The sequence below is a fragment of the Somniosus microcephalus genome, chromosome 28 (genome assembly GCF_052327205.1).
Source record: "Somniosus microcephalus isolate GS21.2 chromosome 28, FLI_Smic_1.0, whole genome shotgun sequence".
Classification (NCBI taxonomy): Eukaryota; Metazoa; Chordata; class Chondrichthyes; order Squaliformes; family Somniosidae; genus Somniosus; species Somniosus microcephalus.
The window spans coordinates 43,047,512-43,061,206 of NC_141014.1; the positions used below are offsets into that span (position 1 = coordinate 43,047,512).

The following is a 13,695-nucleotide window of genomic DNA, read 5'->3' on the forward strand; positions in this document are numbered from 1 at the left end:
GCGCTCTGTCCGCGCGCTCTGTCGCGCGCTCTGTCGCGCGCTCTGTCGCGCGCTCTGTCGCGCGCTCTGTCGCGCGCTCTGTCGCGCGCTCTGTCGCGCGCTCTGTCGCGCGCTCTGTCGCGCGCTCTGTCGCGCGCTCTGTCGCGCGCTCTGTCGCGCGCTCTGTCGCGCGCTCTGTCGCGCGCTCTGTCGCGCGCTCTGTCGCGCTCTCTGTCGCGCTCTCTGTCGCGCTCTCTGTCGCGCTCTCTGTCGCGCGCTCTGTCGCGCGCTCTCTGCCTCTCGCTCTCTGTCTCTGTCTCTCTCTGTCTCTGTCTCTCTCTGTCTCTCTCTCTCTTTCAATTCAATTCAATTCAAATCGCTTTATTGGCATGACAAGGTACATCTTATGTTGCCAAAGCATCGAAAAACATTAATGGTTGTACACAAAAATACAGATCTATCCATGTGTGTATATAAATATACATTCATATAATTTGTATATACTCTTTTCTTATATTTAGTGGTTGTCCCTCTGTTTATGGCAAGCTGTAACATAGTGTGCCGCTAAGGTTACACAATTTCTCTCTTCCCCTAGTAGGTATGAGAGTTTTTGGTCGTTGATGTGCCTCAATAAATCCGAGACTCGATGTTAGCGAAACAAAACAAGGCTTTTATTGACTTAGAAGGTAACACACAGAGGAGAATGTATCTTCCATCCAGAGGTCTGCCGTACTGGATGTGCTGCAGGCTGGGCCAGCTTACATAGGAGCCAGGTATGGGCGGAGCCCTACACACAGTACAATACAATGGAAATGAAACTGAAACCAACCACAGTCACAGGCAGAGAAATACTGATGAGTGATGAATGGAATATTTCATCACATTCACCCCTTCTATAGATTTAGTCTGTTCGGGGGTTTGATAGTCCTCTGCGACCTACGTGGCTGTTGTGGTGCCGCGGGTGTCGGCTGGGTGTCCCCGGTGGCCTCCTGGGTCTCTGCCGGGGGTGCCGCCAGGGTTGTTGAAGGGGTAGTTGGTGGGGGTACCGTTGGTCGATGTTCTTCCGGGGGTGATGAGAGAGTAGTGGGTGGGTAAGAGTTGGTCGGCGTGCCGGACATACGCGTATTGGGGGTTGGCGTGGAGTAGGTGCACTGACTCCATGAGAGGGTCCGTCTTGTGGCCCCTCACATGCCTTCGCACGAATACCGGACCTGGGGTGGAGAGCCATGACGGCATGGATACGCCTGAGGTGGATTTCCGGGGAAAGACAAACATTCACTCGTGAGGCGTGGCATTAGTGGCAGTACACAATAGCGACCGTATCGAATGGAGCACATCTGGGAGGACTTCCTGCCAGCGGGAGATAGGGAGGCCTTTGGTCCTTAGAGCTAGAGTGACTGCTTTCCATACTGTCCCGTTCTCTCGCTCCACTTGACCGTTACCCCGGGGGTTGTAGCTGGTGGTACGGCTCGTGGCGATCCCCCTGGACAGCATGTACTGGCGTAGCTCTTCACTCATGAAGGACGCCCCCCTATCCGTATGGATGTAGCTCGGCATGCAGAACAGGCTGTTGAGGCATTTAATGACCGTGGCGCTGGTCATGTCTGGGCAGGGGAAGGCGAATGGGAAACGAGAGTATTCGTCCACAATGTTCAGGAAGTAAACATTGCGGTCGACGGACGGGAGGGGGCCCTTGAAATCTAAGCTGAGCCGCTCAAAGGGCCGTGTAGCTTTGATTAAGTGGGCTCTATCTGGGCGGTAGAACCGAGGCTTGCACTCAGCGCAAGTGCGACAGTTCCTGGTCAGGGACCGAACTTCCTCAATCGAGTAGGGTAAGTTGCGGGACTTTATGAAGTGGAACAGCCGCGTGACCCCTGGGTGGCAGAGGTCATTGTGGAGGGTCTGTAGCCGATCCCCGGTGGCGCTGGCACACATCCCTCGTGAGAGGGCGTCGGGGGATTCGTTAAGGGCCCCTGGCCGGTAAATGATGTCATAATCGAAGGTGCAGAGCTCGATCCGCCACCTAAGAATCTTATCATTTTTAATCTTCCCCCTCTGTTTATTATTGAACATAAACGCTACCGACCGCTGGTCGGTAAGTAGGGTGAAGCGTTTGCCGGCTAGGTAGTGACGCCAGTGGCGCACTGCCTCCACGATGGCTTGGGCCTCCTTTTCTACGGAGGAGTGTCTGATCTCGGGCCCTTGGAGGGTCCTCGAAGAAAGCTACGGGCCGCCCCGCCTGGTTGAGGGTGGCCGCCAAGGCAAAGTCAGATGCATCACTTTCCACTTGAAAGGGAGTGTTCTCGTCCACTGCCTGTAGCGTGGCCCGCTCAATATCCTGCTTAATGCTTTTGAAGGCGGCATGGGCCTCAGCAGAGAGCGGAAAAGAGGATGCTTTCAAGAGGGGGCGGGCTTTGTCGGAGTAGTTGGGGACCCATTGGGCATAATAAGAAAATAACCCCAGGCACCTTTTCAGGGCTTTGGGAGTGTTGGGCAGGGGCAGCTCCCGTAGGGGGCGCAATCGGTCGGGGTCTGGTCCGATTTCCCCATTCTCCACCACGCTGCCTAGTATGCAGAGGCGCTGCCTGGTATGTAAACGCACTTGTCCTCGTTGTAGGTGAGGTTGAGTTTTTGTGCGGTTTTCAGGAACCTCTCGAGGTTCGAGTCGTGATCCTGCTGGTTGTGACCGCAGATGGTGACGTTGTCGAGGTAGGGGAAGGTTGCCTGCAAGTGGTGGTCATCGACCATGCGGTCCATCTCCCTCTGGAAGACCGAGACCCCATTCGTCACCCCAAAGGGGACTCTGAGGAATTGGTAGAGGCGTCCGTTCGCCTCGAAGGCGGTGTACGGGCAGTCCTCTGGTCTGATAGGGAGCTGGTGGTACGCTGACTTGAGGTCGATGGTGGAGAACACCCGGTATTGGGCGATTTGGTTCACCATTTCTGATATGCGGGGTAGCGGGTAGGCGTCTAGTTGGGTGTACCTGTTGATCGTTTGGCTATAGTCGATCACCATCCGTTTTTTCTCGCTACCCCTTACCACCACCACTTGGGCGCGCCACGGGCTATTGCTGCGTTCAATAATGCGCTCTTTCAGGAGCCTGTCTACCTCGGTCGCGATAAACCGCCTGTCCTCCCAGCTGTACCTCCTGCTTTTGGTCGCTATTGGCCAGCAGTTAGGGGTAAGGTTCGCGAATAGCGAAGGCGGCTTTACCTTCAGGGTAGCCAGACCGCACACTGTGAGGGGCGGCTGGGACCCACCGTAATTGAGCGTGATGCTTTGGTGGTAGCACTGGAAATCCAGGCCCAAGATCACGCTCGCACATAGATTCCTCATGATTAATACTTTAAAATTATCGTATACAGTTCCGTTAACGGACAATTGTACCGTGCAGTAACCCATAATGGTCGATGTCTGGGTTTTATCAGCCATAGAGATGGTACCCCGAGTAGGGACCACCTTTAGGGAGAGTTGTTGTACCAGTTCAGGGTGGATAAAACTCTCCGTGCTTCCACTGTCAATTAAACATTTAACCCTGCACCCGTTTACCTCGATGTCCACCATTGATTTGGATAGCGGGTGCGGCCTGGTCTGGTCCACTGTGACCGATGCCACTGTAGGGCCCTGATCGAGACAAGATGGCGTCCACGCTGTCTGCTCACAAGATGGCGGACCCCACGAGGTCGGGCAAGATGGTGTCCAAGATGGCCGCTCCCACGGCGCACACGCGGCGGTGGCGGGTTTTCCGGCGGGGTTCCCTCTGCACACCTTCCCGAAGTGCCCCTTCTTACCGCACTTAAAGCAGGTGGTGCCTTTCGCCAGGCACAGGTTTCTGGTGTGCTTTGGCTGCCCGCAGAAGTAGCAGTTGGGTCCCCGACGCGTCGCGGCTGTCGTAGGGCTTCTGGGGGGAGAGCGGGGCCCCGACGGTGTCGGGCTGCCGGGCGGGGAAGATGCCTTCCAAGATGGCGGCACCCTTGGTGCACACGTGGCGGCATGGACGGCGCGGGCTGAAGAGTAGGCGTCCGAGTTTCTCTGGGCCACATCCAGGGATCGTGCAGTGTCCGCAGCCTGTTTCAGGTCCAATCCCGTTTTTTCCAGCAGTCTCTGCCGGATGTAAGTGGAGCTGAGGCCTGTGATAAAGGCATCGCGAACAAGCTCGTCAGTGTACACTGCGGCTTTTACATCTTGACACTTGCAGTCTTTGCCAAGCGTTTTCAGGGTGCCTAGGAACTCCTCCACCGATTCCCCAGGTTGCTGTGCGCGAGTAGCGAGCAGATGCCTAGCATACACCTCATTCGTAGGCTGCTGGTAATGTGCCTTTAAGATGTCGCAGGCGGCCGGGTACGTGTCGGCGTCTTGGATGAGGGGATAAACCCGGTGGCTTACCCAATTCCGCAGAATTCCGAGTTTCATACTCGCAGCGTCCGTAGCGTCTTTGACGGCTGCAGAATTGTCCAGGAAGAATTCCATACACATAAACCAGTGTCCGAAGCGTGCCGATGCGTCCGAAGCATGCTGGTCCAAATCCAAATGTTCGGGTTTCAAGAGTTGATCCATTGTGTTGAAAATTAAGTCAATAAAATTGATGTGCCTCAATAAATCCGAGACTCGATGTTAGCGAAACAAATCAAGGCTTTTATTGACTTAGAAGGTAACACACAGAGGAGAATGTATCTTCCATCCAGAGGTCTGCCGTACTGGATGTGCTGCAGGCTGGGCCAGCTTACATAGGAGCCAGGTATGGGCGGAGCCCTACACACAGTACAATACAATGGAAATGAAACTGAAACCAACCACAGTCACAGGCAGAGAAATACTGATGAGTGATGAATGGAATATTTCATCACAGTCGTCATTCAAATTTCTGAATACCGGGCATATTTTTGTGAATTTTGGGTAGAAATTCTCCCTTATGCCCTGATATTTTCTACAACCTGTGAGGAAGTGCATCTCTGTCTCCACCACTCCCTGACGGCAGTGAGAGCATATCCTGTCCTCTCTTGGTAGCCGGGTCTTCCTGTGTCTACCTTTCTCGATCGCCAGGCTATGTTCACTAAGTCTGTACATTGTCAAGGTTTTTCTCAGTTTGCTATCCTTTACCATGGTCAGGTAATCAGCCATGTTGTATTGTCTGTTTAGGGCCAAGTAGCAATTGAGTTTGCTTTGGGTTTTTTGTTGTTTCTACCCAATATGACAGATGTTTTTCCTTTTGCTTAGCGACGATTGTGTTGGGTCGAATTCTTTGTGTTACGCTGTCACTGTCCTGGGGCTGGTTATTGTTAGTAGTGTTAGTAGTTACTTCATTGAGTCCCAGGACTAGTTGACTGAGGGTATTCTTCTTTATGGTCCTCTCTTGGCATTTCAGGGCTTCGTAATGATAGCATTGGGGGTTGCTCATTTCTAGGTGTTTCCAAAATTTGGTGGCTCTTTTTTGGATAGTGATTATTAATGGATATTGGCCTAGTTCTGCCCTGCATGCATTGTTTACGGTTTTCCTTTGAGTCCGGAGGATACTTTTACAGAATTCTGCATGTAGGACCTCAATTGGGTGTTTGTCCCATTTTGCAAATTCTTGTTGTGTTAGCGGTCCCCACACCTCACTGCCACAGAGTGCAATTGGTTCAATTACTGATTTAAAAATTTTGAGCCAAATGCTAATTGGGATTTCTATTTGGATTGATTTTTTAATGGCATAGAAAGCCCTTCTTGCTTCTCTTTCAGTTCATTCACAGCCAGATGAAAATTTCCTGTAGAACTGATTTTTAAGCCCAAGTATGTGTAGTTAGTGGTTTGTTCAATTTTGGTTGTTCCTAGTGTGAAATTTATTTTGGGTCCCTGATGTCTGGATCTTTGCTGGAACACAAGGACTTTGGTTTTTTGGGGATTTATTGTCAGGGCCCAGGTCTGGCAGAACGACTCCAGCAGATCCAGGTTCTGCTGTAGACCCTCCTTAGTTGGTGACAGCAGAACCAGGTCATCTGCATAGAGGAGGAATTTAACCTTGGATTCATATAGGGTGAGGCCGGGTGCTGTAGATTGTTCAAGTAGTTTTGCCAATTCATTTATGTAAATATTAAAGAGTGTCGGTGAGATGGGCGAGCCCTGCGTCACCCCCCGCCCCTGTGGGAAGTATTTTGTTTGTTTGTCTCCAATTTTAACTGCACATTTGTTGTTTGTATACATTGATTTAATTACATCATATGTTTTTCCCCCTACCCCGCTTTCGATCAGTTTCAGGAATAAACCGTCGTGCCAGATGGAATCGAAAGCCTTCTGGAAATCTATAAAGCATGCGTAGATTTTGCTTTTGTTTTGATGAACGTGTTTGTCAATTAGGGTCTGTAGGGTGAAGATATGATCTGATGTTCTATAGTTTGGCAGGAATCCAATTTGGCTTTTACTCAAGACATTGTGCTCTTCAAGGAAGTTTATAAGTCTTTTGTTTATGATACTACAGAATACCTTCCCCAGGTTACTGTTTACACAGATGCCTCGATAGTTATTTGGGTCGACTTTGTCCCCACATTTGTATATGGGCGTTACGAGTCCTTTGTTCCAGATATCAGGGAAGTAACCGACACTCAGAACCAAGTTGAAGAGTTTTAGGATAGCCAGTTTAATTTTATCGTCTGTGTGTTTAATCATCTCGCTTAGTATGCCGTCTGCACCGCAAGCTTTTCCTGGTCGCAGGTCCTTGAGTTTTTCAAATAGTTCTTTTTCTGTTATTATGGAGTCTAGCGGGTTTTGGTTATCTTTTATGGCCATTTCGAGCTTTTCCAGTTTTTTGCATATTTGGTGTTGCTCTGGCCTTAGTGTGTTTTTCTGGTATAATTTTTCCAAGTGGTTTTCCCATGTGTCTCCATTTTGAATGGCCAATTCGTTGTGTTGTTTTTTGTGTAATGTATTCCATTTGTCCCAGAAACAGTTGGAATCAATGGATTCCTCAATGGAGCTGAGTGTATTCTTAATATACTGCTCTTTTTTGGTTCCGAGTGTGTTTCTGTATTGTGTTAGTGTCTGACAATAAGTAAGGCGTAATTCCTCGTTTTCTGGATGTCTGTGTTTTTGGTTTGATATTTTTCTAAGTTTTTTCCTCATGTTATGGCAATCTGGGTCAAACCATTTTTCATAGTTTTTTGTTTTGGGTTTGTTCTTGCGAGATTTCAAGTTTGACCTTTGATATGCCGATCAATTAGTCCAATAAAAGGCAACGAGTTAAGAACGTAACTGAAGGTTTTTATTGGCTAAATAACAGAGCCCACCCTCGTGGGTGATCCGATCCAACAGGGAGGAATACTAGCCAGTCAGCTACCTTTATACCTGGGCAGGTAATGGGCGGAGTCGGAGGTGGTCAGCCCAGGTATAACAGTGCGACAAGAGGCGACCTCGTGTAGTGATGTGACAGTGAGAACAGTGAGAACAATATACAGTGATAACTATAACAGTGGTTTACCACATTCACCCCTTGTTTAGATTAGAGTCCGGCGGGGTGAAGTGTATTACCAGCTCTGGTATGTCAGTCTGTCCGGAGGCTTCGTTAGCCTCTCCGATCGTCGCAGCGGCGGTGTTACATTATCCGGTGTTAAAGCTGGTGTCTGCGTAGTCGGCAAAGGCTCGTGGGGTTCCGGCATGCCGTCTACCTCGGCTGGACTCGGGGGGTTGGGAGGGGGGGGTGAGGGTGCGAGGTCTCGTAAGGAGACAGTGTCCTCCCGTCCGTCTGGGTAAGCCACATAGGCGTACTGGGGGTTGGCGTGCAGGAGGTTCACCTTCTCGACCAGGGGGTCCGTTTTATGGGCCCTCACGTGCTTTCGCAGCAAGACGGGTCCCGGAGAGGTCAGCCAGGTTGGTAGGGTGGTTCCCGTAGTCGACTTCCTGGGGAAGACAAACATTCGGGCATGGGGGGTGGTGTTAATGGCAGTGCAAAGTAGTGACCGGATGGAGTGCAGCGCAATCGGGAGGACCTCTTGCCAGCGGGAGGTTGGGAGGCCCTTAGACTTTAAGGCTAAGAGGGTGGCCTTCCATACCGTCGCGTTCTCTCTTTCCACCTGGCCGTTCCCTCGGGGGTTGTAGCTGGTGGTCCTGCTTGCTGCAATACCCCTCTCCAATAGGAACTGACGGAGTTCCTCGCTCATGAAGGAGGCGCCCCGGTCACTATGTATATAGTTCGGGAACCCGAACAAGGCGAAGAGTTTGTTCAGGCATTTAATGACCGTGTTACTGGTCATGTCTGGGCAGGGGAAGGCAAAGGGGAAACGGGAGTACTCATCAACGATGTTGAGGAAGTACACATTACGGTCGGATGACGGTAGGGGCCCCTTGAAGTCGATGCTCAGACGCTCGAAGGGGCGGGTGGCCTTGATCAGGCTTGCTCTGTCCGGCTTATAGAAGTGCGGTTTGCACTCAGCACAGATCTGGCAGTTCCTGGTCATGGTCCTGACCTCCTCGATGGAGTATGGCAGGTTGCGGGCCTTAATGAAATGGTAGAGTCTGGTGACTCCGGGGTGGCAGAGGTCATTGTGGAGGGTCTGAAGTCTATCACTTTGCGCGCTGGCGCATGTAATGCGTGAAAGAGCATCAGGGGGGTCGTTCAGTTTACCGGGCCGGTACAAGATCTCATAATCATAGGTGGAAAGCTCGATTCTCCACCTCAAGATTTTGTCGTTCTTGATCTTGCCCCTCAGCTTGTTATTAAACATGAAGGCAACCGAGCGTTGGTCGGTGAGGAGGGTAAATCGTTTGCCTGCCAAGTAGTGCCTCCAGCGCCGTACTGCCTCCACAATTGCCTGGGCTTCCTTCTCGACCGACGAGTGTCGGGTCTCGGGGCCCTGTAGGGTCCTTGAGAAGAAGGCTACCGGCCTACCCTCCTGGTTAAGGGTAGCGGCTAGGGCGAAGTCGGATGCATCGCTCTCCACTTGGAAGGGGATTGACTCATCCACTGCGTGCATTGTGGCCTTGGCTATGTCTCCCTTAATGAGGGAGAAGGCCGCGCACGCCTCTTCCGTGAGGGGGAAGGATGTGGTTTTCAGGAGGGGTCTGGCTTTGTCCGCATAATTGGGTACCCATTGGGCATAGTAGGCGAAAAGCCCCAGGGTTCTCCTAAGTGCTTTTGGACAGTGGGGGAGGGGTAGCTCCATGAGGGGGCGCATTCTTTCGGGGTCGGGGCCGATGACTCCGTTCTCTACTACACAGCCAAGGATGGCAAGGCGCGCTGTGTTAAACACTCATTTCTCCTTATTGTAGGTGAGGTTCAGCCGTTGGGCCGTACGGAGGAATTTCTCCAGATTCACGTCATGGTCCTGCCGGTTGCGGCCGCAGATGGTGATGTTATCGAGATAGGGGAAAGTGGCCTGTAGTCCGTTCTGGTCAACCATCCGGTCCATCTCCCGTTGGAAAACCGAGACCCCGTTGGTGACACCAAAGGGGACCCTAAGGAATTGGTAGAGGCGGCCATTCGCCTCGAAGGCGGTGTACTGGCTGTCCTCCGGGCTGATGGGGAGTTGGTGGTAGGCCGACTTGAGGTCGATGGTCGAGAATACGCGGTATTGTGCAATCTCATTGACCATGTCCGATATGCGGGGGAGGGGGTATGCGTCCAGCTGGGTGTATCTGTTTATGGTCTGGCTGTAGTCGATAACCAGGCGATTTTTGTCGCCGGTCTTGACTACCACCACCTGGGCACGCCAGGGGCTGCTGCTCCCCTCAATAATGCCCTCTTTCAGGAGTCGCTGCACCTCAGAGCTAATGAAGGCTCTGTCCCCAGCGCTGTACCGCCTGCTCTTAGTAGCGACAGGTTTGCAGTCGGGGGTGAGGTTAGCGAACAGGGAAGGTGGCGGTACCTTGAGGGTGGATAGGCTGCAGGTGTTACGCGGTGGGCGGTTTAACTTTCGCTGGTTGTCGACTGTGAGTGGGGGGAGGGGTCCACCGTATGCTAGGGTTACACTTTGGAGGTGGGATTGGAAGTCCAGCCCTAGTATGACGGCAGCGCACAGCTGGGGGAGTACGAGGAGTTTAAAATTTTTATACTCTGTCCCTTTAACCGACAATGTCACGACACAGTAGCCGCTGATGTCTGTGGCGTGCGACCTCGATGCCATCGAGATGCGGCTGCGCGTTGGCAGGACGGGGAGGGAGTAGTGGCTCACCGTGTCTGGGTGGATGAAGCTCTCCGTGCTTCCGCTGTCGAACAGGCAGGTCGTGGCGTGGCCGTTGACTTTGATGTCCATCATTGAGCTGGCCAGGTGGTGCGGGCGGGCTTGATCCAGGGTCACGGAAGCTAGGGTGTAGATGAGCGCGTCGTTGTCATGACAAGATGGCGGCGAAGATGGCGGCCCCCGTAGTTCACATGAGGCTCTGTTTAAATCGTTTGCCCCGCACAAAGATGGCCGCCCCTGCTGTTCCCATGAGGCTCTGCAGGCTTCGGCTGCCCCGCACAAAGATGGCCGCCCCTGGTTTTCCCATGAGGCTCTGCAGGCTTCGGCTGCCCCGCACAAAGATGGCCGCCCCTGGTTTTCCCATGAGGCTCTGCAGGCTTCGGCTGCCCCGCACAAAGATGGCCGCCCCCAGGGTTCGCATGAGGCACTGCTGGCTTCTGAGGATTTGCTTCTGCAGGCCTTGGAGAAGTGGCCTTTCTTGAGGCAGGTTTTGCAGGTCGAGTTTTTGGCTGGGCAGCGCGACCTCGGATGCTTCTCCTGGCCGCAAAAGAAGCAGCCAGCGGCCCGATCGGGGTTGCCTGATGTCGGGGCCGGTACCGGGGCTAGCGGGCCCGGTCGGATCCGTGATGCAGACGCTGAGGTAGGTCCCGGGGGCAGCGCTGTGAAGGGTGGTGGGGTGGGGGTCGGGCCCGAGTCCCAGGGTCGCGAATAGTACCTGGCAAACGCTTCCTGGTCTTGCTGGGTGGCCTCTAGGGTGAGGGCGAGGGCTTCGGCCTTGTCCAGGTCTATGTCCTTAGCTTCAAGCAGTCTTTGCCGTGTGTAGTCGGAACGTAGGCCTCTCACCAAGGCGTCGCGGACATTGTCTTCCATGTTCGCAGTAGCCGTCACCGCTTTAAAGTCACAGTTCCTGCCGAGTTGTCTCAGCGCTCGTGAAAATTCAGCTATCGATTCTCCTGGCTGTTGCTGGCGAGATCTTAAGAGATGCCTAGTGTACATGTAGTTTACCGGGCTCCGGTACTGCTGTTTCAGTAGGTTGATGGCGTCGTCGTACGTAGTCATGTCCTGGATGAGTGTATATACTCTCGGGCTCGCTTGGGCTTTCAGGACTCTTAGTTTGGATCTCTGAGGGACGACGGCTTCCTCCAGGTACGATTCGAAGCAGTCCAGCCAGTGTTTGAAGTCGTTGGCTGAGTTTGGTGCCTGTGGGTTTAGATCCAGGTATGGTGGTTTCAAGGCTTGCAGCCAAGCCGCCTGGTGTGGCCCGTTGTCTGGAGGCTGCTGTTGCTGTGCTGCTGGGTGAGCTCCTTGCTGTTACTGTTCATTATCAGACATCTTTAAAATTTAGTCAATAAAATACCGGATAATGTAACACCGCCGCTGCGACGATCGGAGAGGCTAACGAAGCCTCCGGACAGACTGACATACCAGAGCTGGTAATACACTTCACCCCGCCGGACTCTAATCTAAACAAGGGGTGAATGTGGTAAACCACTGTTATAGTTATCACTGTATATTGTTCTCACTGTTCTCACTGTCACATCACTACACGAGGTCGCCTCTTGTCGCACTGTTATACCTGGGCTGACCACCTCCGACTCCGCCCATTACCTGTCCAGGTATAAAGGTAGCTGACTGGCTAGTATTCCTCCCTGTTGGATCGGATCACCCACGAGGGTGGGCTCTGTTATTTAGCCAATAAAATTGATATGCCTATCAATTAGTCCAATAAAAGGCGACGAGTTAAGAACGTAACTGAAGGTTTTTATTGGCTAAATAACAGAGCCCACCCTCGTGGGTGATCCGATCCAACAAGGAGGAATACTAGCCAGTCAGCTACCTTTATACCTGGGCAGGTAATGGGCGGAGTCGGAGGTGGTCAGCCCAGGTATAACAGTGCGACAAGAGGCGACCTCGTGTAGTGATGTGACAGTGAGAACAGTGAGAACAATATACAGTGATAACTATAACAGTGGTTTACCACAACCTTGTTGCCAAATTATCAAAAATATTGTTTAGGTTATTCACTGCCCGGTTTACGCCTTCTTTATTGTGAGTGTATATGTTATCCAGAAAGGTGTCCAAGAGAGCTTGAGTTGATTCATGGCTAATTGCTTTATGGTATTTTTCCGTGCTGTTTTTGGCCCATCTGTACGATTTTTTGGTGTTGTACAGTTTACTGGGTTGTGTTTCCGTGTTGGTTGTTTCTGTCTTGTTAAGACGCATAGTAATTTGACTGTGGTCTGACAGTGTTGTTTGTGGTTTGACTGTGAATGCACTGAAAGAGGATGGGTCCAAATCCGTAATCATATAGTCTACGGTGCTACAGCCAAGAGGTGAGCAATAGGTCGATCTTCCTAGGAGGTCTCCCATGAACCTACCATTGACAATGTACAGACCCAGGCTTCGACAGAGCTGCAGTAGCTGTTTTCCGTTGGTATTTGTCTGCTTGTCGCAGTTATGCCTGTATGGATGGGAAGGGATATCGAAGTGGTTATTCCCGAATATGTAATTGTTTCCCTGATTATTGGTGAAGTCTGGTTCTTCGACAGTTCTTGAATTGAGGTCACCACAGATCAACACGTTCCCCTGGGCCTGGAATTGGATAATCTCCCTCTCAATGTTGGAGAAGGTGTCCTCTTTAAAGTACGGGGATTCCATTGGGGGGATATAGAGTGCGCAAATGAAAACATCTTGAGTGTTAGAGATAATCCCCCTCTCAATTTTGAGCCACATGTGGTTTTTGCCCTTTTTTATAAATTTGATGCAATTCTTAAGCTCTGTTTTAAACCAAATCAGTATGCCTCCGGAGTCTCTGCCTTGGGTTACTCCTGGCAATTTATTGGAGGGGACCACCAGCTCTGTGTACCCTTGGGGACGGCCAGTGTGTCGTCCTTCTCTATACCAAGTTTCCTGTAAAATGATAATATCTCTCTGTCTCTCTTTTTTTGCTGATGCTGTCCTCCACTTTGTACAGAAGCATTGGACGATGATTTGAGGGAGATTGAGCAGGCCATGGCAGTCAAACTCCAGACTCCTTTGAAGGTGAAATCGCGAACAGGATCAAATCACGAGAAAAGAGAACGACGGAAAGAAGGTGAGAAAGTTCCTGATCAGTGAGGGACCACAGACCTGAGCAATCAATGCAGATTTATATATAGATTCTACAGTAAGGTTGTGGGGTGGTGACTGAGAGCTGCAGCCCTGAGAGGAGTCTGCACAGATTTCCTTCTGTAAACTTCAAGGCCTCTTGGTTGCTGATCTCATTATCCCCAAAAGTGACCCAGAGACCCAGCTATTGGGGCAGATCAGAGTGAGCTTGGATACTGGACTGGGAGAGTTAGCGGACTGGAGGGATGGGCTTCGATGGGAGAGTTAGGGGACTGGAGGGATGGGCTTCGATGGGAGAGTTAGGGGACTGGAGGGATGGGCTTCGATGGGAGAGTTAGGGGGACTGGAGGGATGGGCTTCGATGGGAGAGTTAGGGGACTGGAGGGATGGGCTTCGATGGGAGAGTTAGGGGACTGGAGGGATGGGCTTCGATGGGAGAGTTAGGGGACTGGAGGGA

The 13,695-nt window shown here is 51.8% G+C and overlaps 1 protein-coding gene across 1 annotated transcript in view; it reads left to right on the forward strand.

The window, feature by feature from the left end:
* The window catches only part of LOC147099688 (uncharacterized), a 28,308-nt gene extending 15,035 nt beyond the window's left edge, over nucleotides 1-13,273 (forward strand). The window contains exon 6 of the mRNA XM_085969060.1: nucleotides 13,105-13,273. Within this exon, the coding sequence (XP_085825186.1) occupies nucleotides 13,105-13,247 (143 nt within the window). The 3' untranslated portion in view covers nucleotides 13,248-13,273. The remainder of the gene's footprint in view (nucleotides 1-13,104) is intronic.
* The last annotated feature ends 422 nt before the right edge of the window (nucleotides 13,274-13,695 follow it).